The sequence below is a fragment of the Coenobita brevimanus genome, chromosome 51 (genome assembly GCF_032717465.1).
Source record: "Coenobita brevimanus isolate Jiangsu-jjx chromosome 51, ASM3271746v2, whole genome shotgun sequence".
NCBI lineage: Eukaryota > Metazoa > Arthropoda > Malacostraca > Decapoda > Coenobitidae > Coenobita > Coenobita brevimanus.
This window is the reverse complement of record NC_137004.1, coordinates 25,129,424-25,155,765: the sequence shown is the minus strand read 5'-3', so window position 1 is coordinate 25,155,765 and position 26,342 is coordinate 25,129,424. Positions and strand designations below refer to the sequence as shown.

The window sequence follows — 26,342 nt, the reverse complement described above, 5'->3', positions numbered from 1 at the left end:
TCCAGATTCGTATCAATTGCTTTCACTTTTAAATCACTGCAAAGAAATGTAAAAGGGAGTAATTCAAAGAGTGAGAGTTATACGTTAGTGTATATAAATAGCAGACTTTAAGTCAGGTGGGAATTAAACTCATTTGAACCTCTTCAGTCAGAGAGGTGCATCTGAAAGAACAAAATCATCCGATGGCAGCAGAATAAGATGTACAAATGGTGTCCTCTAACTGAAGGATTATTGGAGAATTTCTAATCCACTGACCACACGAGATTTCCCTAAGGTGACTGTTAATTATTTGGTTGTAGGGAGAATAATATAAAAAGGATGTCACAGTACCGACGCGATAAACAGAGACCGTTTCCTTCTCTTTGGAACGAGAGTTCTCCCGTAAGGGGAAAAAAGATAATCATTCGGTGGCGGCAAGAACAAAAAGGAAAGACATAATATGGACTTAACTGACTGACTACTTTTTATTTCAACACAGCATAACAAAATTCCCTCAGAAAATGCTGGAAATATTCAACGTCCACGACCTTTTTCCACGTGTTAATCATTTCGAATTTTAATCAACAATCCGCCAACGCAAAAACCGACATCGGTGTGTTCATTTTGGCTTGCTCTCAATTTCCAAGAGATTACTTTTCAGGCATATGCAGACAGATGCCATAATTTAAATTGTTGGTTGTACATTCCTTCGCAATATTCTGAATGTACAGTTCTAGACATAAATATAGATGCACTTCCCTTACGGTCAGTGACAAATCAGCGAGCAATGACGAAACTCAGAGCTCAGTAAAATTTCCAGGATATTATTTAAGTTTCGTAATACAGGGTGGTCTGCAAATAGCGAAACCTAAAAAACTAAAAACTCATGTGACTGTCGTACGTGTTGCGGGGGCGGTTCAGTCGGCTAGTGTGGGCGTGTTTGTGTTGTATGGCGTAGGAAATGAATTAATGAAGGTGGACAGACACTGATAACACTGACTGAGGCGTCCCCACAACACACAAGAAACTGTTTGGCGGAGTGGAGGTGGACTGTCATCAATGTGCCACCCCGCATTTCGCCATAAGTAAACGAAACTGTATGGCTGCCGTCAGTGGTCCCTATAAACGCTTAGGATCCGAATTAATGACTAGATTCCATGCCTGCCGACCCGCTTGAATAATACTGTTAGCTTAGCAGTCCCAGTAGGTTCTAACAGTTTCGAGGCAGTATAAGGAACTTCTGACTACAACTGTATCTTGCTGCTGTCAGTTGGGATTTTCGAGTGCATACAGTGCACCTGTCGAAATGGGAAATAATTCGCTCTACATACAAGGACGAGAAGAGAAATAACGAGAATAAATATTATGCCCATTTACTGCACATGGGTATTTAAGGCAGACAGTCTATATTGGGAAAGTTTCATTGTTCCCTTCAAGAGCGCCAATAATTACTCTCTTGTATTACAACCAGGTCCCTAATTATACTGTTGGAAAAAAAAAAAAAAAAAAAAAAAAAAAAATCCGCCAATCTGGTCCACCCTAAATTCGAACTTGGTTTTTTTCTGTTGCGGGTTGCATGTCTCAGCATCTGTACCACTGGCTCGTCCAGTATATACATGAACAGAATGATAATTAACAAGAAAGACTGACAGGTATAGAGATAGATGAATGTTTACTGGTTACAAAAAATACACTTACCGTTTGTACTACAACTAGTTTACAAAATAACAAAAATCATACGGATGGGAGTTGCTTAGTTATGGTCGACTTAAAAGAAACACAGTACCTGAATGTGATTGGGTAGTGGCAGTGGTGCGGGTGGAAAATTGACGCACTTTGGTCATGAGGGCTGGGCAAGTGCAGGTTCGAAGCCCGTTCCAGAGAGTGACATTTCCAGCCCATCTCATGTCCCCTCTTTAGCTGTATTCTGCCACTTCACTGATCTCTGTTCGGTCCTCAAGTATTGTTCCTCTGAGTGTCAGGACCGGTCACTGGAATGTAGGAAAAATAGCTCAGTAAGTAAGGATCAAGGAAAAACATTCAAATTCAGTTTGCTTATATATTTTGTCGCTCCCTTGCCTCCCAGATATTATTCATATAGTCTCATCCTCATTCTAAATTTTAGTAGTCTTTTAATTACAGCCTTCAGTTTGTGTGTATTATACATCGATTTTTTCATCTCTCTCTCTCTCTCTCTCTCTCTCTCTCTCTCTCTCTCTCTCTCTCTCTCTCTGTCATACGTCCATGGGGAAACCAGTCCATGAGAGACAGTAGGTCCATTTGGGGAATACGTGTCACTGCACTGGGGAAGAGCTATATGGGGGAAAATAAGTCCTTGGAGAATATATTATAGTACATCCACGGAAAGGTAGGTCCGTGGGAAAATAAGACCATGGGTAAACAGGTTCATGAGAAACAGTTCTTTTAGAGATAATGAACTCAAGTGGGAAAATAGGTACACTGGCTAAAAATGGGTCCACTGGTGTAATAGGTCTATGAGAAAAAAAATAAGGCCACTGGAGAAAATACAGAAAGTCTATGTGAGGAACAGGTGTCTCCACTGGGAGGAAACAGGTCCATGGAGGAATAGGTATTTGGGTTCAGAGATTCATGGAGAGAATACATCCATAGTGAAAATAGGTCCACGTGAACAAATATTTCATCGTGGAAATAGGTCCATGGCGAAAATAGGTACTTGTGGAGAATAGGTATTCCTCATATTGAGAAAACAGGTTAATGGTAAAACAAGTCTGCTGGGACAATGGTGTCCCCCATGGAGAGAAAATGCATCCATGGAGGGAATACGTCCATGGCAGATATTGGTCCAGGGAGGAAGCAGATACATGAGGGAATATTGGTCTATACGAAAACAGGATCATGGGAGGAAAATAGGTGGGGTGCAGCCGCATTTACCTCTAAGGCGTGTAGCCGGAGACGGGCTTATGTTTTATGTTGCTTGTATCTCTCTTATTGTCTCTCGCCCCCTCCCCTCCCGGATTTAGCCCCACCCACTTGCCTGCCAGTCATGTTCTGTACACTCAGCAATATATTCAATATTGTAAATTCGAGAACCTGGGTGCAATGGACTTCACAGTGAGCGCTGTCGCTTCTGCTATCTCTGAATAGACGGTGTGGCTGGGCGTAAGGTGAATCTCTTATTAATAATTTCGTTAATAATATATCGTCATTTCCTGTCAAAATCTAATACCCAGTAATGATATAAATGCGCAAGGCAAAAAGGCAGCCTTCAGACTCAGCCATCGTCGTGTCATATCATTAGAAGAATGAAATCCTCGAACACTTACGTTAGACTGTACATATTGTACACTATATAACTTGAACCGGATGGACCCTCCCTTTCCACTCCAATTTCTCCTTTCTTCATTTCCCTTCCCCTTCTCATTTCACTTTCTTCCATTTTCCTCCCCATTTCCATTGACTTTTCTTCCTCTTCCCTTCCGTTTCCCATTTATTTTTCTTCCTTTCTCCCCTCATTTCTCATTTATCTTTCTCCTCCCCCCCATAAACTTTCTTCCTTTACCCTCTTCCCACCATTTTCTTCTTTTACCCTCTCCCTTCTCACTTCATTATCTTCTTTTACCCTCTCCCTTCTCATTTTATTATCTTCCTTTACCCTCCCCCTTCTCGCTTTATTTACTTCCATTCCCCTCTTTCCCTTTCCGATTTATCCTTCTTCCCTTCCCCTTCCTCTTCCCACTTCACTTTCTTCCTTTTCCCCTGTCATTTTCTTACCCTGTCCACATTCACAATAATCCTTATTCACATCCCCCCTTTTTTCTTAAATTCGTCTCAATCCTCTTCCCCTCCATCTCTCCCTCAATTTCCTGTACCCTTTCTCTTCGCTCCTTTACTCTGCTGTAGCTCTACCTCTAATCCATCATCTGCCAGGCAAAACCCTTGTCAAAGTGAATTTGGTGAGCTTCTCCTCTCCATCTAACCACATCTGCTTCCTCTCCCTCTACATCACATACTCCCCCATCTCTCTCAACCTCCTTTCCACTTAACCTCCTTCCTTCCCCTTTATCCCCCCTCCCTGACTCTCATACGCCATTTCCTAACTTTCCAATATCCATCCTCCTTATTCGTCCCCCACATCCCTCTCCCCTACTCTGCCTTGCGTCTCCCCCTCCCTTCCACACTCCGCCGTCTCCCTTCCCTCCCTTAGTCTCGCCTTCCCCTGCCACTCCCTCAACCCCCTATGTACCCCTCAGATACCTAGACTACGTTAACCTGATGGGGTACGACATGCACGGGTCCTGGGAGAAATTTGCCCACCACCACGAGCCACTCTTCCCCTACGCCAAGGACACGGGACCCGCTCTCTGGCTTAATGTCGTGAGTAGAACTGTTGGTGTATAACGACCCATATACTGCGTTCCCTTGCAAATTCTCGCGTGTTCCGGAAACGGCTCTTGAGGTCTGCTGATATGGGTGTGGGAGTGGGTTATTTTTGCGTGCTGGTATGAGGCAGCCACTGACAGGTTACCTATACCTGGCATAAGACCACCTATGATTTTTTTTTTTTTTTTTTTTTTTTTTTTTTTTTGAGGGATAAGGGGGGATTCACGGTGGCTATACATTGGTAAAACTAAGTCGTTCCCGCAGCACACGAGAACTGACACGGGTGGAACAACGCATGAGTCACCCTCTATTATCTGCCTGACGTTTGCATCATATCTGCTCATATTTTGATTTCGTGGGTGGATTCCCCATTCATATCATTTTTGTTTGTTTGTTTGTTTACTGTAACTTTTATAGTTTCCATCATACAAAAATACATTATATCTGTAGGTGGATTGTTGTACTTTTGCATTTTATCTGATTAGCCTATATAGCTCGTATGATAAACGATACCTGTGGCGAGACATTCATCTACCCTGGCCAGGACTACGCTGTGAGGTACTGGCTACACCTGGGCCTCCCCGCCTCCAAGCTAGTGATGGGTGTGGGCTCGTATGGCCGATGCTTCACCCTCTCGTCCGCCGCCAGCCACGATGTGTACTCCCCCGCACCACAACCAGGCACACCAGGACCATACACAAGGGCACCAGGCATACTTGGATATAACGAGGTGAGAGAGAGAGAGAGAGAGAGAGAGAGAGAGAGAGAGAGAGAGAGAGAGAGAGAGAGAATAACAAGGGATATGAGTGAAAAGCATTTCACTAACTTTTCTAAAACTCTGAAATATTTTGGCAGACACATTCTTGGGCTGGCTTTCAGGGATAGTGAATGCGGAAAGACAGGAGAGAGGCAGAAGGGGAGAGAAGAAAGGAGGGGAGAGGAGACTGGAAGGTAGGAGGAGACAGGAGAACAGTGGAGAGACAAGGACTGAAAGAATTTTTTTAAAAGTCAAATGCAGGAGGGATTCATTCAACGGGAAATAATTATGTAAATGAAAAGCAATTAAATAAAGAAAGATGCCAATAAAGGTAAGTTAATAAACAGTGATAGAAACCAAGATCAAAGGAACCAGTCAAGAAGGCAATAAAGAGGGAGAATTAAAATATAAAGGAAACTCATATATAGCTTAAAATTAACTTACTACAGGAGGAAAAAGGTTAATGGTTAAAAAAAGGAGGAAAAAGGTAAGGAAAAGGGAATTATGAAGGAATAAAGGAAGAAAAAGAAGAAGAAAGCAAAACAGCAAGAAATACCAATAAAGAAAAAAAGAACGGGAATGAAAAGGGAAGAAAAATAGAAGGAAGAGGGAAAAATAAAAATGAAGAAACGAGGTGGAGAGGGAAATGAGAAAAAGAAAAAATGAGAAAGATGTAAAGAAAGAAGAAAGACTAAAACTTTCTCCTCTTGCTTTTCTCATATCACCAAAAATAGGGAAGTTTGTGAAGAAGGGCCGTGGAATAGCAATGGATGGCCGCCGACAGGTGAAGGAAATGATAAAAATGCAGAAGGGGAGATTGAATGGAGGAGGAGGAGGAGGAGGAGGAGGAGGAGAAGGAGGATAGTAATAATAATAGGAAGAAGAAGAAGAGGAAAAAGAAGAATGATGATTAGCAGAAAGAAGCAGATGGGAAACAAGAGAGGGTGGAGGCGAGGGAGTAGATGAAAGGAATAAGTGTAAGTGACGGGGAAAAATAGCGAAATAGAGAATAATAATAAGAGAGATGAAATAGAAGAAAACAATGAAGAGAAATAACGAAAAATGGGAATGCAGTGAAAAATCTCAACTTTATGGAGTCTTTTCTTTATTCAGCTTACCCTTGCATCCCTAGGACACAATTGCAATTTTTTCCTTAATGTTATCTGACGATTCTATTCGGCTTGTTAAAACTCCACAGTGATGAATGGGTTAATGGCGACTATACCCAAACCTTTTAGTTCGGGAAATCTCTCCTAAGCTGAATAAATCGCCTGGAGAACACGAGTTAAATAAAGACGTCCTCCTACGAGTAGTAAGGGATTAAATGGTAAATACAAACAGATAGTTAAGATGACAATGTTCATCTACATATTCTCGGTTTTAGCTCTATCAGAAGTCTCTCCGTAGGTGACAAAAACAGTAAGGCAGCAATGATAATAAAATATGCAAGATCTCCTTGTAATAAAGGTGATTAAAGGAGATTGTTCCTAACCCTGTCAGTACTACAGATTTCTTTTGAACTGACAAAAATCGCGTGGAGGTTAGAAAACTAAAGTATACCCGAGATGTCGTGATGTTGAAGAGGGTAATTAGAACTGCCTCCAATCCCATGATTACCACATGACACGTGTCAACTGATGAAATCATTTGGCGGTCACAAAAGATTAGAAGACGCAATGTACAAATGACAAAAAATAAAAAAAAAGTGCTTGCGTTTGTGTCCAAGATAAAGTATCTACGGAGGTATGTCTAAAATTCTACTTGACATCAGAACTTTGTGGTATAACCAGCTAAGGTAACACCCTTTGTACTCATTAGCAATGTGGAGAGTCAGGGTGATATAACAAAGGTACTGAAGCGATGAAAGTGCCAGATAAAGAAGAGAACAATGTCTCTGAATACCCAAGGAAAAAATGCACAAAATTATTATAATCACCTGTACTATTTTCCATTCAGAAGAAAAGAATTAGAGTTACGAATCAAGGAGCATATATTCAAATAACTGAAACATGCTTTCAGAAAATACTATCAGTCCAAGATGGCTGACTGAAGAATAAGCCAGGCATATATTGATAATATTTTGAGTGCAGGAAGTTTCTGTCGGCAGAGTAATATCGCCCAACATATATCAGAAAAGAATCTCCTGGGAATGCAGAGCACTTACCAGGTTACCCGAGATAGCCTTTAAAGGAGTGGGTACACATTAAAGCTGACTCCTAGCGCTGACTACATTCATATTTTTCATTTTGATTTTGTACAGAAAGCTGCTGATATTCTGCAGGCTTTACAAATTAGACTGCTCGGAAGTGTGGCTAATTATGATAATAGTTTTACTTTATGTCTTCCTTTTCCTTGTTTTGAATTCTGATTGTCTCATTAATAACACTGGGAAACTGAGTGCTGCTGCTGCTGCTGATGTTGATGATAATGATGATAAATAATAATAACAATAATAAAAATAGTTATGATAACAGTTACAGCGGCAACAATAACAGCAACAACCACAACAACAACAAAACAGCAGCAACAATAATAACAATAATGATAATGGTAATGATGATGATAATGATGATAATAATAATAATAATAATGATAATAATAATAATAATAATAATAATAATAATAATAATAATCCATCCATCCATCATCCAATCCTACACTGCCCCATGAGAAGCGTAGGTGCCCGGGGCTAGGCAGTTGGTCCCGACATTTAAGATGAGAGTGACCAGCCTCACTCATCCCTGAGTGGGAATACATGAGCAATCAACCCCAACCATCCCTTGGATATAAACCTTCACCGGCTCAGTCCGATTGGAGTGCAATAATTACCCACTATGCCACCTGCAGCCATAATTTGGTTATATGGTTACCACCCAACGTAGTAAATGGTTTCCTGGTGTACAGCAACAAAACCCAGGGCCACGATCTCCAAAATATCCAGAACTATCTCGGCGGTTTATGCAGTGTTCAGATATTCCTTCATCCAAATTCCTCCAGTCCTTTCATGACCATTTTATTATTATTTATCAATATTTCCGGGGGTTGTGGGAAACGGAGGAGTAAGTCTGAGGACAACAGAGTGGCATGGGAGAGTGGGGGTGAGTGACCGTGCATGAGGCAAGAGTGGTGTGGGTGGGTGGGTGGGTGAGTGTGGGTGGGATAGAGTGGACTTGCAATATCACGCACCCCTGACCCTGTGAGTGACGCTGGTCATGATATTTGCAATATTTTCCTGCAAGGTGACCGTCCGGGTGCCAGAACTGATTTAAAAACCTTTTTTCACCCCGTGGACGTCTTTTTCACATCATTCTTGGTACTCCCATAAGTGTGTATTTTGTTTGGTAAGTACTGTTGGAGCTAGGGGAGTTAGAGACTGCTTTCTCTGGCCCATTCAAAAAAAAAAAAAAAAAAAAAAAAATCACCTGAGTTGAATGAAACCGGATGGGGATAGCAAGACTAAATAAATATACCTACATCACTGTATTAAAAGGATTTAGGGATAGAACGTCATCACTGAGGGGATTTCGACGTGAAAATTTTATTTTCTGAGTGCAATATCAGGGAGTTTTATTTCACAGTGCCGTGGTTCACCGGAATGGAAGAAGTTTGACATACATTTTGAGATTTGTATTATTATCACTACGGATCCTCCTGCGGGATAAATAGACAGAGAATGTTTGCGTTTACAGCTGTTATGGCGGTAGATTAGGTTAGTGGTTTATCTTTGGAGACGTGAGGAAAATCCTTGAAACTGTGTTGTGCCGTAGGATTAGGTTTGTGTTTCTATCTGGAAATGTGAGGATGTTTCTAGAAATTAAGTGTCCTGCCGTAGGATTGGGTTAGTGGTTTGTATCTGTAGATGTGAGGAACATTCTACAGATTTCGTCATTTCTGTATTATGTTCTTTCTATCTTACCTTATAATTAATTCTTGTCCTTATTGTCATTGTGCATTCTTAATTTAAATGCATTACTGCGCGAGAAAATGTGAGTTCTGTCCTATGCTCTGGAATGTTCTGAGTTGTTCTGGTAGGTGAAGATGGAGGAGTGGAGGATTTATAAAGACCTTCCAGCCTTCGGGAGAGTTTAGAGAGCCAGAGAATAACAGATAGAATGAGTTAGTGAGGGGCAATAGCAGTTAGTTAGGCAGTGAGAGTCAGAGTTAGTAACGAAGAGTCAGAGAACAATAACTGAGCCAATGGTGGACGGAGAGAGAGAGAGAGAGAGAATTATTGTATACTCGTATGTGTGTATTATACCTTCCGTCTGTTATCAATTTATAGCACTACCTTCAAACATTGATGGAGCAGTACAAGATGGGATGATGGATGGATGGAAAGTGTCTGGTGATGGTGTGCGAAATATCTCTACAGTACAAAGGTCAATAAAATATACAACCCTGCCATAATATGAATGAGGTGCGATGATGATGGTGACGACGATGACGACGATGATCAAATAGTAATGGTGATGGCGTTAGTTATGATGACCACGACAGTGATATTGATAACTGTGATGATGGAAATGGTGCTAGTGTGGTGATGATGGTGATCGCAATGGCTTTCAAAACTGTGATGACAATGGCGATGGTGGTGACGGTGACGGAGACATTGATAAACACAAGAAGTCAATACACCACATTAACAAGAGTTTTCAATGATGGTGCAGCCTCTTTTACCTCCAACCAGTACAGTCAGCATTGCCAGTCCACCTCTCTATTGTCGTAAACTCAGACTGCAATGGCTCAAAACTCCGAAACTTTCATTAGTGGCTGGTAGTGGGGAAGCGAGACATGGCATGGGTTGGTGTATGTGGGAGAGGTGGAGTAAGGAGTCGAGAGTGGAGGGGGAGGGGGGAAAGGGGTCATATGTCTTGATACCTATGCACAATAATTTAGTAACCAAATACATAAATATTTAGAATTCCAGAACAATACCTATGAGACACTACTCCACAACGTGAGATTGTTCCATACTGGTGTTGTGTTGTCTGAATCATGTTGTAGATGACTGTGCAGCGGACTTCTTTCCTAATTGCCATAATAGTGCCCTACTCTCCAGCAACACAGTAAATGCCGTATCCTGGAATTGTTCAAAGTGGTGGATTCTAAGGTCTATTCAGTAATTACAGGACGCAGTTTAGTAGTTATGTAAGAAAATTACATCAGCATAATTACCAGCAGCCTTACACAACTGCCAGTGACAACCCCAGTACACTGTGCCACGTATGTTCTATCTATCTGTATACCTAGGCTGCTTCCCCCAAGGAAAGGGAGGTAGCCGAGACAGGACGACACACTCCCAATTTACTCATCCACTCACACACATTCATTCGCATCTTAGCCCCCGAGGGGAGAAGGGACAGATCCTCACCGCACCACACCGCACGAGGGTCAACTGCGCAGTGCAATTAGTGACATCCGCAGCAAGGCCCGACAGCAGAGCTGGTTTACCCCTGCCACATCATAATGGACCCATCCCCTTACCCGCACTTGACCTGATCAGCTGATCAGACAAAATGCGGGAGAATATCCCCTCAGGGCTGCATCATCATTTATTCATTCACAATTTCTCTCCATTCATTTATCACGCACAGCCACTCTTCCTTGCTCAACAGACATCTCTCTAGCATCCAGCGCTCTCTTTACACTGTCCATCCATCCTATTCGTGGTCTTCCTCTCAGCCTTACACCTCTCACATCAGATCTAGTTATCTTTTTCACCAATCGCTCATTATCCATTCTCTCCATATGCCCAAACCATCACAACACCCTTTGCTCAACGCGATCAGCCATCCCCCGAACAACTCCAGTTCTCCTTTGCACTTCATCATTTCTCACTCGATTCATGTGTCACTCCACACACACTCATCAGACACCTCGTCTCCATTACACTCAAACGTTTCCTCTGCTACACCCATATTTCATGTTTCAGCCCCATGTAAAGCAGTAGGTACCACAACACCCTCATACAGCCATCTCTTTACATCCATTCTAAGCGAACATCTAAACACTTTCTTCATTCCTCCCAGCACCTTTCCTACTTCATTCATTCTAAAATTCGCTTCTACATCTATTCTTCCATCCACTGCAACATGAGGCCCTAAATTGTTAAAACACTCTACCTCCTCAAGCAACTCACCATTCAAAACTATATTCATCCCCCTACCATCTACCAACTTCGTACACTTCATCACTTTACTCTTATCATCATTTACTTTCAATTTCCTCTTTTCACACACCCTTCCAAACTCCTCTACCAACTGTCTCAATCTCTCCTCTGAAACAGCCACCAGTGCAGTATCATCTGCAAACAGCAGCTGCTTCAGATTCCACTCTCTACCATATGTTACTTCATTAAAATGTTGATGCTGATATTCATTAGCAGTCTAACACATGTAGTCCATTAACCTATGTTCAAAATCTCTCCAGTTTCAGACAAAACTCTGGTGTATACCTGGGGATGGTATTATGTTGCTAGAGATGTTAAGTCAGGAAGGAGGAGCAAGGGAATCAGTGGAACACATCAAATTCAACATCATGATGTTGAATCTAAATTAATTTAGTTTCATATAGCATTAACGTGCTATTGCAAGAGCGTTGCCATATCATGCAAAAATATACACGAGGCCAGGCATGCCTTACTGCACTAGGAGCAACGTTAATCACATGTGCTCAGGCGCATATAACACAACAGACTTCATTCTGTACTAAACAGTAAATTATTACAGCATACTGCGTATTTTAATCGCACGTCATATAGGACCAAATACAAGAACTAGGCTTGAGTCAGTTTCAAGTAGGACTTGAGATTTGCTCGCCAAAAGCCATTATGCAAAAATTAGCCTTAGACCTTGCAATGCACAGGCTGAGCTGTTGCTCAAGTCTGAACTTTAAGCCAGACATGAATTTGGGAACCTTTTACTTGATGATTCTGAGGAGTAGATGTACTTTTAAACCGATGAATTATTCGTTAAAGCCCCAGTATAACAACTGACATCGGCTGTGAGATCGTTGGCAAAGATACTTGAAATTTATACAAAATGTTTGGCTGTCAGGAAGATAACAGGCTGCGTTTTGTATACATACAAATTTTAATACAATAATTTTCCATGGTTTGATGATATTACACAAAAGTGTTGCTGGCAAAGCCTTATGAAATTCATATTTGCATTGTGACTGCAGCAGCAATGGTGTACAGTACGGAGTAAGCTACTAGACCCTGAAAAAACTTTGATGTGCACATTCCTGTACAACCGTAATTAATATTTAGGTTATTAAATAGTTATCATAATGTTCGGTACAGTTCATATTAAGAAGATAATAAAGTACTACTGTATATGGTTAACAATTATATGCACTACATCACCACTTATAAAATTATGTAGGTTGTGCACGTTTGTACTGCTGGCTGATGAATAATTTTCATAGTTTGTTCAGTTTACAATAATGTAGGTCCTGTTTTGCATTTCAGATTCTAAACTGTAATAGCAATATAGGCTGTATTTTACACTGTCCATGACTCTTCAACTTTGTACAATAGATATGGAATCACAGCATAAGAATGGCAGGCATATTTTTACTCTCTCCATCACTGCTCTTCTAATCTTATGATAATACAGGTTATATATTGCACTTCTTTACTAGCTTTCATTATTGTAATGATTATATTGTAGGGCATTTATACAACGACTGTCCATTATAACTGCAATGATAATGCATTAACCTATTATGCAGTTCTTGTACAGTATTTCACAAGTTTTGTAGCCTAATAAGCTTCACTAACTTTACTGAAAAATCAAAATACAGACTTTTATCTAGAGCGACATTCCCTAGCTATGTTAATGTAAATCTACTTATTTCCGTGTAAATGTAACATATTAGACAAAATAAAGTAAGCATTATCACGTAAATAGTAATGCTCGCATAATACAGCATTTAAAACTAAGATATGATCTAACCAAGCTTCGATAATAAAAATATCGAAATCAAGTAAATAAGTTGAGCTCGAACATTTGACCTTACCCTGTGACTTTGACATCTGATAAGTTGTTCTCAAAATCGAATTCCTTCAACCTTGCTTTAATTCTGGACCCGTCTACAAAGATTGGGCGATATGGAAAAAAAAAAAAAAAAACTTTTGGTTGACTATACCTTGTGGCCTTAACTTTTGACTTACCATCCTTAAAAAAAAAAAAAAAAAAAAGTGGGGACTTCTTCCTGACCTCAGCGTACTGTTTGGTTAAAATCAGATGAAAATTGTTTTGGTCATCTTGTCCACACACACGGACACACGGGTTGAAATTTGATCTTGCTGTGTGATCTTCATTGTTAACTTAGTGTTCTCAAAATCGAATCCCTTCATCCTTGTCTCGTCCTCAACCTTTCCACCAATTTGGTCTACGCCAAATCAAAACTATATGACCATGACCTTTCATTTATCCGTGACCTTGACTTTTGACTGTTGTTCATAAAATCAGTTCCCTTCGTTCTTGCCTTGCCTTTCACCATTTCACCCAGTAGGCTATGACCTAAATCGGATCAAAACTGCTGAAGCTGACTTTTACCCGTACAAATGTCTTTGACCCTTGACCTACTGCGCCCCCAAACAATACTCAGATCAATGGCCTACACTCAAGCCTTCCAGCGAGTTCAATTACAATCGGATCAAAACTGACTGTCAGTTTTTTTAAACACACACACACACACACACACACACACACACACACACACACACACACACACACACACACACACATCAAAACTTACTATCTCTGGGCCAACGCCCACGCTAGTGTAAAAGTTCATTATCGGAAGGGTGATGTTATTACCATCTTTTAAAAAATAACAAAAGAACAATCCCCAGGAGCTCATAGCAGGCGACCTCTTTACACTAGTACATGGAAAAATCTCATATGAGCCCGTATAATCCCATATTATTACACTCGCAGATCTGTGAGAGTGAGGGCGTGGGCGGGTGGACGGTGGTGCGGGACAGAAGCATGGTGTCGCCATACGCATACGAGGGCAGGCAGTGGTGCGGCTACGACGACCCTACCTCGGCCGCTGTCAAGGTTAGTTCCTCATTATACCTTACTCAGTTTGCCTAATTCTACCTCATTCACTAGTCTGTCTCAGTCACTCACTCTCAATTTACTTCAATCTTTCATTCTACCTCTTTCTTCCTTAGTTTACCTCAGACAACCCCAGTCTGACACATTATACTTTTCTTAGACTCAGTCTCCTTTACCGTGCTCCAGTAGTCTGCCTGACCCTGCATCACTCTACCTTAGGGCGCTGCCACACCAAGGCCTGAATCAGACATATTCTGACGAGAATTGTCCGATTACGCACGCTACGAGTAATGTTGGAATAAGAACACCTCGTTTCACTGGGTCACGTTCTTACCATAATACTGCATCATGTCTAACGGTGAGAAATAGATTGACCAGAACGTAACTAAATGAAACGAAGTGTTCATAATCCAGCTTTATATCCGACCTTAACGATCTGACAATTTGCGTTAGATTATATCCAATTCCGACACTGGCGTGGCGGCGCCCTCACGCTACCTTAGCTTACCCCACGACTCTTGCTTTACACGTCATTCCGTTGCATCTCGGAAATGGAAAGTCTGCAGTTCGATTCTGTGCACAGAATAAGTTTGACATAACGTTCGCCTCTCCTCTAAACATCTATTTTATCAGTTACACATTTACCCACTCGGTCTTACTCTCTACCCCACAGGCTACCTACATCAAAGCCCACGGACTGGCTGGGGCAATGGTATGGTCTTTGGATACCGACGATTTCCACGGCTACTGTGCCAACCACGTGGGAGTGGAAAAGGAAGGGGAAAGAAGTGAGGGAGTGGTGACCTTCCCCGTCATCAGGACTATCCGCACTGTTCTAAGGGACGGAAAGCCTATCCCAACGCCTAACCCGCCTCCCATCCCCTTCGTTACCACTACCATAGGGCCCAACACTACCACCACAACAGTAAGTGGGTGGTGGCAAGGAGGGATGGGTGGGTAGAAGGTTGGATGAAAATTGATGATTAAATGGATGAAAATGGATGATTAAATGGATGAAAGAGTGAATGAATGAATGGATGAAAGAGTGAATGAATGAATGGATGAGTGGGTCGATGGATGAATAGATGGATGGATGGATGAATGAATGATTGAATGGATGGGAGGGTGGGTGGGTGGATGAACGCATTTATGACTGGATAGATGAACTGATGGACGGATGGATAAATAGATAGATTGACAGATAAATAGGTAGACAGATAGACAGACAGATAGACAGACAGATAGATAGATAGATACTATAGACAGATAGATTGGCGGATGAATAAAGAGGATGGATGTAGAAGGTAAAACGATAAACAGATGGTTGGATCATGGATGGAATGATAAATTGGTGGATTGGGGGATGGAAAGATGGGCACACGGACATATGGATAGAAGAGTGGAGGGATGAATAAATGGAATGACTGACAGACGAGCTGGATAAATGGTAGGGAGAAGGATTGTAACTGGTGAACAGACTGGATGAACAGACGGAATGGGAGTTTACAGATGGATGGGAAAGTGAGTGAATGGATGTGTTGGTAAGAAATACAAGAATGAATGAATGAATGAATAAGTATGTAAGTGAACAGTAGAAAGATCAAGAGATGCCATGCTGTTTCCTGCCCTTTGAATGGGTTAACTGAGAAACACAAGAGCCCGGCAAAAAATGTTTCAGGTTGTCCTCAAACTCGAGAGAGAACGGATAATCTTGTGACGTTTGACAATCCATCGCGTTGTGCATTCGAATACATGACGTAGCCATTTATATCCACGTATCTATCCATCCATCCATTCACCCATCACCTACCTAATCTTTCCAGTCTATCTCTCTATCTGCTCATTCACTTTTCTATTTCAACCACTACCCGCAAAGTCGTCTATCTGTGTATCCTTCCAGCCATTCATCCAGCAGTATCTCTCTTTCACCCACTCAACTAGCTAGTTAACCGAATATATACTCGTATCTACCTCTCTGCCCTTGAATCTATATGTCTGGCTATCTATCTATCAATCTATTTAACCCTAACAATTGCTCTAACACAAAGTTTTTTTTCTCTCAAATAAAATTTACCTTCAACCTCATGGCAGACCTATCCTACCAAATTTCAAACTCAGACCTATCCACACTTACCCAGACTCATCCATGTGAAACAGAATTACCAAAACTAAACTGAGATTTTCGCAAAACTCAAGTATCTAGAAAAAGGTGCATCATTGAGCAAAACTGAGGGGCGCCGACCTCTACCAAAACCAACGCGTCAGATTTCAACGTTTTCTACACATTTTCACAGGCTAAGTACCAGTTTTCACAATTTCATAACTCCTCTGACCAAGAAACTCAACAGCAGAGGAGTCCCGCAGTACAGCAATAAAACGTGTGCCAGGTGCAGGGCTGGCTGAGGCACGATAATCAGTCTCTCAGCAAATCGGTACCTCTGTGACAAAGGTGTTTTTACATGCCGCCTCTGGGAAGGTTCAACAAAAAATTGGAGAAATGGCCTAATCGAAGCTAGGTGCATGGATGGAGAAATGAATGAAAGGATGCGTGGATGAATGAACAAAACTTTGGAGAGAAAGATGGATGGATGGATGGACAAAGGATGTGCTGAGATGTGGATACATGACTACGAGGATTCAGAAGTTGATGAGCAGGTGGATGAATGAAATGACGTAATAGGAATGTTATGAATGCGCAAAATAAATATACAGATGGAGTGAATGGATGGAATGAGGGACATAATTAAAGATGGATGGGTGGAAAAAAAGAGATGATTGAGTGAAACGGGTAACTGGAACGAGAGAGAGAGAGAGAGAGAGAGAGAGAGAGAGAGAATCTGCTTTGATCAGCGAACCAGATGTACCGCAAAATAAATGCCTGGCCTAGATTCCAGTCTCACCCAGCTACTAAATCCCTGGAACACCGAATATACTGCTGTCATATTTTAGCAAAACTGCTATTGATAAGTGCTTTCATCACACACACACACACACACACACACACACACACACACACACACACACACACACACACACACACACACACACACACACACACACACACACACACACACACACACACACACACACACACAATATTGGTAAAGGAGTGCACCTATGTATAATGGTTTAGATTCTGAGGTTAAGTGTCGAAAACATATAAGTGGGCACAAGAGCAAAACAGAAGAGCCTGCCGCACTGATGATGATGATGATGATGATGATGATCAATAATGTACTGAAGGTGTTTTCCGTTGACTATGTACTTTAGTTTTGCTGAACCTTACCCGTTTACATATTAGGTTACTAAAGATGAGAGACAAATGTACCAGTCATGCAGAGATAAGAATATTAACATTTAGATTACTTGCTATGAGAACAGGGTGAATGTAAGTAAATCATTATAAAGTATTCCGTAATGATGTTCTAGACAGAGCTGAACATACTATCACAGGGTTTTTCAAGGATTTGTTTTATGCCTTATTTGTATAGATATGTGATTTACGTTTTCAAGTATTCTATCTACCCTTATTACAAGTGGAAAATTGGCGTAGGATAACGATAGTGATGATGATGATGATGATACTTATGGTGATGAAGTGTTTATTTTTTTATTTCCCTACCGCCGCCACTGTTATGATAATGATGATGATGATGTATTTATTTTCCCAGGAGTATCCAACAACAACGACCACACCTGAGCCCACACCTGCCCCAACCACCATCTGTCATAGGGAGGGATTCAACGCTGACCCTCGAGGCAACTGCATGGTGTTTTACGAGTGCCACCAGGTAGGATAATACAGAAGTGCCACCAGGTAGGACAATGGAAGTGCCACCAAGCAAATTAATAGGAGTGCCACCAGGTAGGACAATACGCAATATTGTGATATATATATATATATATATATATATATATATATATATATATATATATATATACACAGGGTGTAACGTGACGTATGACAAAAACTTACACCAATGATCTATCATGTAATTTTGAGTATATTTTGTTCTATAAACATATGCTCTCTGCGACCCCAGTTCAATACCCAACATTCGGCTGTTTTGTGTAAAAGCTTCGTCTCTTGCATGTGCCATTGCTTGAGAGCTTCGCAGGGCGACTGGAGACGAGTATTATTAGCTTATACTGTTGTACATAAAAATCCCATATCCTATCAGTACACACGAGTTTTAAGAAGAAACTTGACATAGACTATTGAAACTTTAACATCGTCATGCTTTCATGCAATTCTTTTGCACAAATCGACTGTAATTAAGGATTAAATTCAAATTTTATGGCTTGGAAGGGAGTAGGGAGGGAAGGAGGACAGGCTGGTGTGTTGTTGCCAGTTGTGTAATATTTGGTTCGTAGGATGTTGCTACCAGCATTATCATAACACCCACAGCTCATTCAGTGAAAAAACGTTATTCCAAAGGGAGATTAGGCTCACTTTAAGTCAGGAAGAATTTTATTTATCACAAATTTTATGCTGCAAGTAAACGTGGCGCATTGGGTATCTCCACCTGTGTTTCTCTCTGCAGCACTGGCATTACCATCGCAGAATCCATAAAAAATACACGATATCTGCATATTCTTCATTGCTGTACATACATGGCATGCTGTTTCATGAACATGTGAAGCTAAACTCGGTGAACAACAGAACGCGGAGAACAGTATTTGAAGTGTGTACCTCCCCTGCAAATGTTCCCGTTCAAAGGACAGTGGACGCAGCCACGCAGGGTTGCCAAGTCCTTATCATCAATCTCGCTAGTTTAGTCCTGAAAACTTGCTAGAATGTCGCTAGATAATAAACACTGCAAAACATCGCCAGAAAATACGATAAAATCTCTAGAATATCACCTAAAAATGGCAAAAATATCCAGAATGTAGGTAGATATCATGTTGCCAGATGTTAAATAGTGCTGCAAGTAGAAGCAAAAAATAGGTCTAGCTGCATAGTCATTACATTGGCAATCCTGTATCACTGTTCTCACGTCAACATCATATGAAAAAAATGGTGCCACGTTTACTTGCAGCAGAAAAATTGTAATGAATAATAATATTACTCCTGATTAAAGTGATGCTAGTCACTCAGTACAGTAATGTTCTTTCACCGAATGAGCTGTGGGTGTTATGATAATGCTGGTAGCAACATTCTACAAACCAAATATTACACAACTGGCAACAACACACCAGCCTGTCCTCCCTCCTTCCCTACTCCCTTCCAAGCCATAAAATTTGAATTTAATCCTTAATTACAGTCGATTTGCGCAAAAGAATTGCATGAATGTATGACGATGTTAAAGAATCAATAGACTACGTAAAGTTTCTTCTTAAAACTCGTGTGTACTGATAGGATATGGGATTTTTATGTACAACAGTATAAGCTAATAATACTCGTCTCCCGTCGCCCTGCGAAGCTCTCAAGCAATGGCACATGCAAGAGACGAAGCTTTTACACAAAACAGCCGAATGTTGGGTACTGAACTGGGGTCGCAGAGAGCATATGTTTATAGAACAAAATATACTCAAAATTACATGATAGATCATTGGTGTAAGTTTTTGTCATACGTCGCGTTACACCCTGTATATATATATGAGCCTCTGTGGTACAGTGGTAAAGTGTGCGTTTTCATACACTGAAGAACGAAGGTTCGCGCCCCATCAGGGTAATAAACTTTGGGAACGTTCTTCTGGCCACGTACTGCTTTGGCGAACACAAGGGGTGCTGTGGTTGAACCAGTGTCACATACTATAAAGTATGCTTGCACCCAGTTGGCTTGCGCGGGCAGATTACACTTGGTTCACAGTCTACACACGCATCCAAAGCCGCTACAACACTACACTTACAAGCACTTCTCACCCTATATACAATCTGTACCAGACAGACTAAGCCACTTGGTAGAGATACATTGGTTGTATAGTCCCCACTTCGGTCAGGATACAAGTAGGCCGGTCCTGCAGTGGACACTCAAACGGCTGATGAGATTATATATATATATATATATATATATATATATATATATATATATATATCACAATATTGCGTATAGGAAGGCTCTCTGACAAGGTTAATTGAAAGCAGTTTGCAAAAATTACACACCTAGCAAACAAGGAGAGGTACTGAGAAGTGAGAAAGTTCATTACCCGCGCCTGCCAACCGGTGTAAAAGCCGAATTTTTGGAGCTGCCCAGTGACCTTGACTTTGGACACATCGCTTTCAAAATCAGATTACTTCATTCTTGCCCAGCTCTTAACTCTTCCACCAACTTAGTTCATATCAGAACAATACTGGTTGAGGTGACTTTGCCCAGTGACCCTGACCCTTGGTGTTCCCAGTGGCCTTGACCTTCATTCTCAGAATCGAAACTATTTATCATTTCTTTTCCTTTTCCTTTTCTTTTTTCTTTTTCTTTCTTTTTTCTTTCCTTTTCTTTTCTCTCTCTTTTTTTTTGTTTTGCCTGAACCCTTCAACAAAGATTAACCTATATTAAATAAAAACTGTTTAACGTGATCTTGCATATGACCTAAACCCGTGACGTATTGTTCTAAAAGCACAAGGTCAGCTCCTCGGATGATTCCGAATTCATTCACCAATTTTAATCGAAATCAGAACAGAACCTGTTTTAGTTATTATGTTTACACACAGACACAGAGGTCGAATTCTGACCTTGCCCTGTGGCCTTCAACTCTAACTAACTGTTCTCAGCATTGAAGCCCCTCGTTTTTGCCTGACCCTTAACATTTTCACCAATTTTGGTTCAGATCGTATCAAAACTGAACTGACTTTGTCCCGTGGCCTTGGACTTACAGTAGGCCTTTCTTTAGTGACCTTCACCTTCGACTGTTTGTTCTCAAAACCGGATCCATTTATTGTAACCTGATCCTCAACTCCTCCACAAAGTTTAGTCTAAATATGGTTAAAAATTTTTAGTGGTGGCTTTACACTGTGCCCTTCACCCTTCACCCTTGCCCTGTTGTTCGAAAAAAAAAAAAATCTTGGCTGATCCACTATGTGTCCACTAAGACTAATAAAATCGGATCAAAATGCTCCTTATCTTGTTAACACGGACACACCTGAGTCGAATTCTGACCTTGCCCTGTGACCTTTAACTTTTATTGATTCTTCTCCAAATTACACCACTTCATTCTTATCTTACTCCTAATCCTTCTCCCAAGTCTGCTCAAAACTGGATAAACTGTAGGCTTGCAATGCTACATTCTGCTTAACCTTGAGACATGTACCTTTGCCTTATTGTTCAGTATAATGATAGGTGTTCTCGTTGGCTGTCCCTCAGTCTTTCCACCACGCTGGTTTGAAATCGGATAAAAACTGAGTAATTTTTTTAACAGACAGACACACATACATACCCACCCACCCACACACACACACACATTCAAACAAAACACTCTCTCGCTTCGCGAGCGCTAATGTAAATGATCTGCCAGAAGAACAAAGCACACAGTAGCATTTTCTTCTCACATAACTTTCCTTTAATTCGTTATCGCTTAATTACTTCTTGTTTTATTTAATTTCTTTGTATGATTGTATTCTGGAAATACTTTTCTCTAAGATGGATGTCATTTTCTGGTCATATATTTCGTAACAATCTCATATCTTCCTTTCCAACCTCCCTACGTTCTTTTCTCTCTCTACCGTCCTTCCTTTCTTAGATGAGTCGTCACAATGTCCTGATTTTCTGCCGCCGTTCGTCAAAATAGGGCTACTGCCGTCCTCGGCAAAGGATTTCCTTAGATCCCTGGAGATATAATGAAAACCCATGATATGGGGTTTGCTACGTCAGGCTTAGCTATATTCGTTAATGAAACTTTCCTGACCACAAAGGATGGTATAATAAAGTCGATTTTATGTCGCTCCTGATACATAAAGAGTGCTCACAAATCTTAAAATGTAAATATGGTTAGCAATAATAACAAACCACGGAAAGAAAACGATAATTAACAATATATAACACCGGATTATAACTGTAAATAGTCATCTGATTGTTTACATTGTTTACTTACAAAACGTTGGTTGTAAGAAACTGCAGACATCCCCATTCCGGCCCACTGATCCCAAACACGAGGATAAGCGGCTCTCTAGTGAACCCCTGGGGTTTTGTAATGCTTGTTTTTCATGCTTGCCAAGAAGTTCCTGTGTGTTTTTGCTATTCTGATGTGATCTTCACCTTTTTAAGTTACTAACCAACTTGATCGAAGGATTTCTTAACCATTCAGTTAATAACATAACAGCATCTACTGATGTTAGTGGGGGTCTTCAAAGAGCACAGCGGCACCACGCTAGAACTCTGACGGTTATCTTTGAACTCTCTGGACCCAAATCAAATTACTTCTTCCCATTCCCACACAATGGATGCGCAAATTTCTATCCAAGCGAAGCGATGATGATAATGCACTGGCTACATGATTACCAGGAATTCCAGTTGTTTCCAGTTCACCGACATTAATTTTCCTCTGCTTACTGAGCTGTATGTTCATGTGATCTCCTGCTTTATCTAACTGTGATTATCAAATTACCTCGCGCGCTGGGTGGACATGAGCAATGCTGAGTGACTTAAACTACTGGAATGAAATTGCACTGTCTTTCAAAATGCTCTGAGATGGCAACATACCTGTAATTAATTCCTCGAAATATTTCATTTGGGTGGCTGCATTGTAGACACGAATCTGCTTTATGCTTCCTTTACATGTAAACCCCATGAGACCCAAATGTCACACATTAAGTAAAATAATATAATCGTCTGTAACTATGAAAAATAAACACTCAGTATTTCTGATGTCATGCAAGATTTAGCTGAGAGTGCTTTTATCCGTTATAGTACAAGAAACCACTCCTAAGTTAAAGAAAGTCGTTTGCTGATCTCCTATAGGCTGATTTCTGGCGCTAAAACCTTTACGAATCTATGGTGTTCAGATATAAACTGAGGTCACATTTATTTATTTTATAGATTCCTTGTTATTAAGTCATATAAGAAACTACATAAATGCAGAACTTATAAGAGACATCACTCCATTTTAAACAACTAATGCAGTCCGGCCATCGACGCTGAGTGATAAGAATAACGGCACAAAGTCAAAATCAGCTGAAAATGATAATACTGTGATTTAAAAAAAAAAAAAAAGACACAGAAGACAATATCATGTGAAAGTCATCATACTGTGATCAAAACAACGTTACAGAAGACAACACCAGCTGCAGTAAAAAAAAAAAAAAAACTACGGAAAGCAGCATCAGTTGAAAATGGCAATAGTGTGATAAAAAAAAAAAGTATGGAAGGAAACATCAGCTGAAAATGGAGATGCTGTGATTAAAAAAATAATAATAATAACGGTACGAAAGGCAAGGTGAGTTCAAAATAGCAATACTGTGGTGATGCCGTAGCCTACTAGCTACCTAAAGACCTACCTACCCATCTATTTTGAAATCAGTATTGTACTCTAGACGGACATTAAACAATCCCCAACTGTCTGTCAATCGTTTGGTGTAATTCCAGGATCTCTAGAGGAGACTTGCCCAGTTTGATGCGCATTATGGAAAAAACTGTAGTGTTACCCTTGCAGGTTCTTTATTCTGCAACAAAAGATGAATAGTTTGGGGATGACTGTATTGTCATCGTATTCACAAAGAGAAAACACTAATATGCGATAGAGTACGTGCATGTCAACCTGTACTTTAAGTTATAAAATTTGATCAAACATGCCGGTTATCTTGAGAAATTTCTTTCAACTACATTTCCACGTAACTTTCAACTGATGTTACCTGTTACTTTGGCCATCTGTTCATTTCTTGATAACAGTATGAAAAAGGGACGTTCCTGATCAAATAGCTGTTCTTTTGTGCTTAATGAATGGGACGACAAATAGGAAGAAGTTCTAATATAACCAAAGAAATAAGTGTCTTCATTTAGGGAAAAATGTGTTTAGTAGCCTTCTAATGCTTATGACACCAGGGTTGTTTAAAGAAAAGCTGATTATATGCTGACGAAATTCAGCATATACTGACTGGTCGGAATATTCCATGTAACAGAACATAAATTTGCTACGGCACATCAACACAGGCTTACTGTTTATAGCAATAATGTCATTGATTGGATATAGTGGTACTCAAGTGTTTAACTTGCGACTGATTGAAAATTTCTTAAAAATATATACAGACGTAATGTGTTAATACAGTATGTGTTAACAGGAGAAAAAGAGGCGGGTAAGATGACAATACTAAGACTTAACATATAGTGGACCAATACCTACTTCAACTCATATGCAAACGTTACGTGTTAATTGTTTGAGCTCGCTTTGCTCGCTCGAACACCAAACTTAGTCACAGTTTGGACCCCCAACATATGTACCCGAGCGAAAAATTTATCGCACCAGCAAGAAATGGGACAACTCTGTAGTACAGTAGCTAACTTTTCGGATATCTCAGCCAATTTTGAAGTTACGAGAAAGATAGACGCCAATTTGGAAATCACATAAAAATCTTCAATTATTTTTATTTCATAAACAACCCGTAGTTTCCAATAGCTTTTCCGAAAATCGAGAAAACGATTTTTTATGACGCGATTAGCGTAACAGCCAGCTGCACAAGAAGTTACAGTCTAAGGATGCGTGGGTAGCGCAGCAGTATTTTCCAATGATTGCTGAGAGCAACCAGATTTTACCTTTTCAAAACATATAATACCTTCTGTTTGGCTTTTTTGGAAATTTTTGACTGAATCCGAGTCAAACTAATACAATACCCTGATCGACGAGAGAAACTCCAAATTTCTTATTTCTGATTCGAATCGGAGCACACCGAGAGATTTGGTGTAAATAATTTTTGTGAGTGTGCAAAAAGCAAAGTCATTATTAACCTGCCTGGTCCCAATCCCTAGACCTAAAATTATTACAAGAGGAGTATTGGTTTTAGGAAGTGTGAAGGAATATTTTTGGTGTAATATAATAAGTTCTTTTTAGTATTTTCAGGTCAGGGAATCAGATGATGAGCCACATGAGAATATTCAGCACTGCCTGACTTGCTCGCTCGCTCTCTCAAACACGTTCCACACTTTAAGTGTGGACGCCTATTACATGTTTAATGTATGTTCTAGGAGAATGAAAAATGGCGGGTTGCATACGGCAAAGATTGATAAAAATGTGCTTTAATACCGAGATGGGATTTATAAATGATGGTTTGATACTTCCTCCAACTTGTATAGTGACGTCATGTGTTAATTCTAATACATGTTACACAATGGAGGGAGGTGACAGGTTTAAGATTTATACTGAAAATGCTAATAAAAGGTGTCTTATTAATTTTCCACGATATACTCATATGTAGCGACGCTATGTGTTGCTGGAGGAAGGGAGGTGGCGCGTGTGAGAATATACTGTAAGGATTCATGAAAGCTAAATTAATACCGAACTTCCACCACATTTTAATCTAACTAGTGCTTGCCCGGAAAAATTAGCATGACTAACTAATAGCTTTTTCGGCACAAAATGTTTGCAAATAACATTATCTTTGTTGCCATACCGTTATTGAGACCACAATGACCAATTCTGACCATAAAGTCGAAAAATGATTTTCACATATTTTCGTGCGTTGCAATTTCAGACAATCTTTTGCTGTCGCGTCGAGCGCGATCGTCATTTTTTTTTTTTTTTTTTTTTTTTGGCATTTCTCTGACAGTCCCTTGACAAATCTCGACCTAATGCAAATAGAAATAGGTCGACGACTATTACCGTTCTCGTGAAAGAAACAAACAAACGAACAGACAGACAGACCTACATACAAAGCTTGATTTTATTATTTAGATGTCATGTGGTAATTAATGTATTATATGCTTACAGGAGGGAGGGAAGTGGCGAGTGTGGGAGTTCCACTGTCCGCCTGGAACTGTCTTTGTGGAGGACCTGCAGGGCTGTGACTTCCCGGAAAACCATCCTCCCTGCACACTCCTGCCTACTCTGCCCCCCCTGCCAACAACTACCCCACCACCTACCACTGAGCCACCTACCACTGAGTCAACTACCACCGAGCCACCTACCACCGAGCCACCTACCACTCAGTCACCTACCACTGAGCCACCTACTACTAAGTCACCTGCCACACAACCACCTACCACTGAGCCACCTACCACTGAGTCAACTACCACCGAGCCACCTACCAC

At 40.6% G+C, this 26,342-nt stretch overlaps 1 protein-coding gene across 1 annotated transcript in view; it reads left to right on the top strand.

Annotated features, from left to right (window-relative positions):
- Nucleotides 1–26,342, top strand: part of LOC145400190 (uncharacterized) — a 120,528-nt gene that overhangs the window by 20,462 nt on the left and 73,724 nt on the right. Inside the window, exons 6-11 of the mRNA XM_080272703.1 lie at nt 4,212–4,335; nt 4,886–5,071; nt 14,047–14,169; nt 14,843–15,094; nt 17,841–17,960; nt 26,023–26,342. The exon at nt 26,023–26,342 is cut by the window's right edge and continues 329 nt beyond it. Of these exons, the coding sequence (XP_080128829.1) occupies nt 4,212–4,335; nt 4,886–5,071; nt 14,047–14,169; nt 14,843–15,094; nt 17,841–17,960; nt 26,023–26,342 (1,125 nt within the window). The remainder of the gene's footprint in view (nt 1–4,211; nt 4,336–4,885; nt 5,072–14,046; nt 14,170–14,842; nt 15,095–17,840; nt 17,961–26,022) is intronic.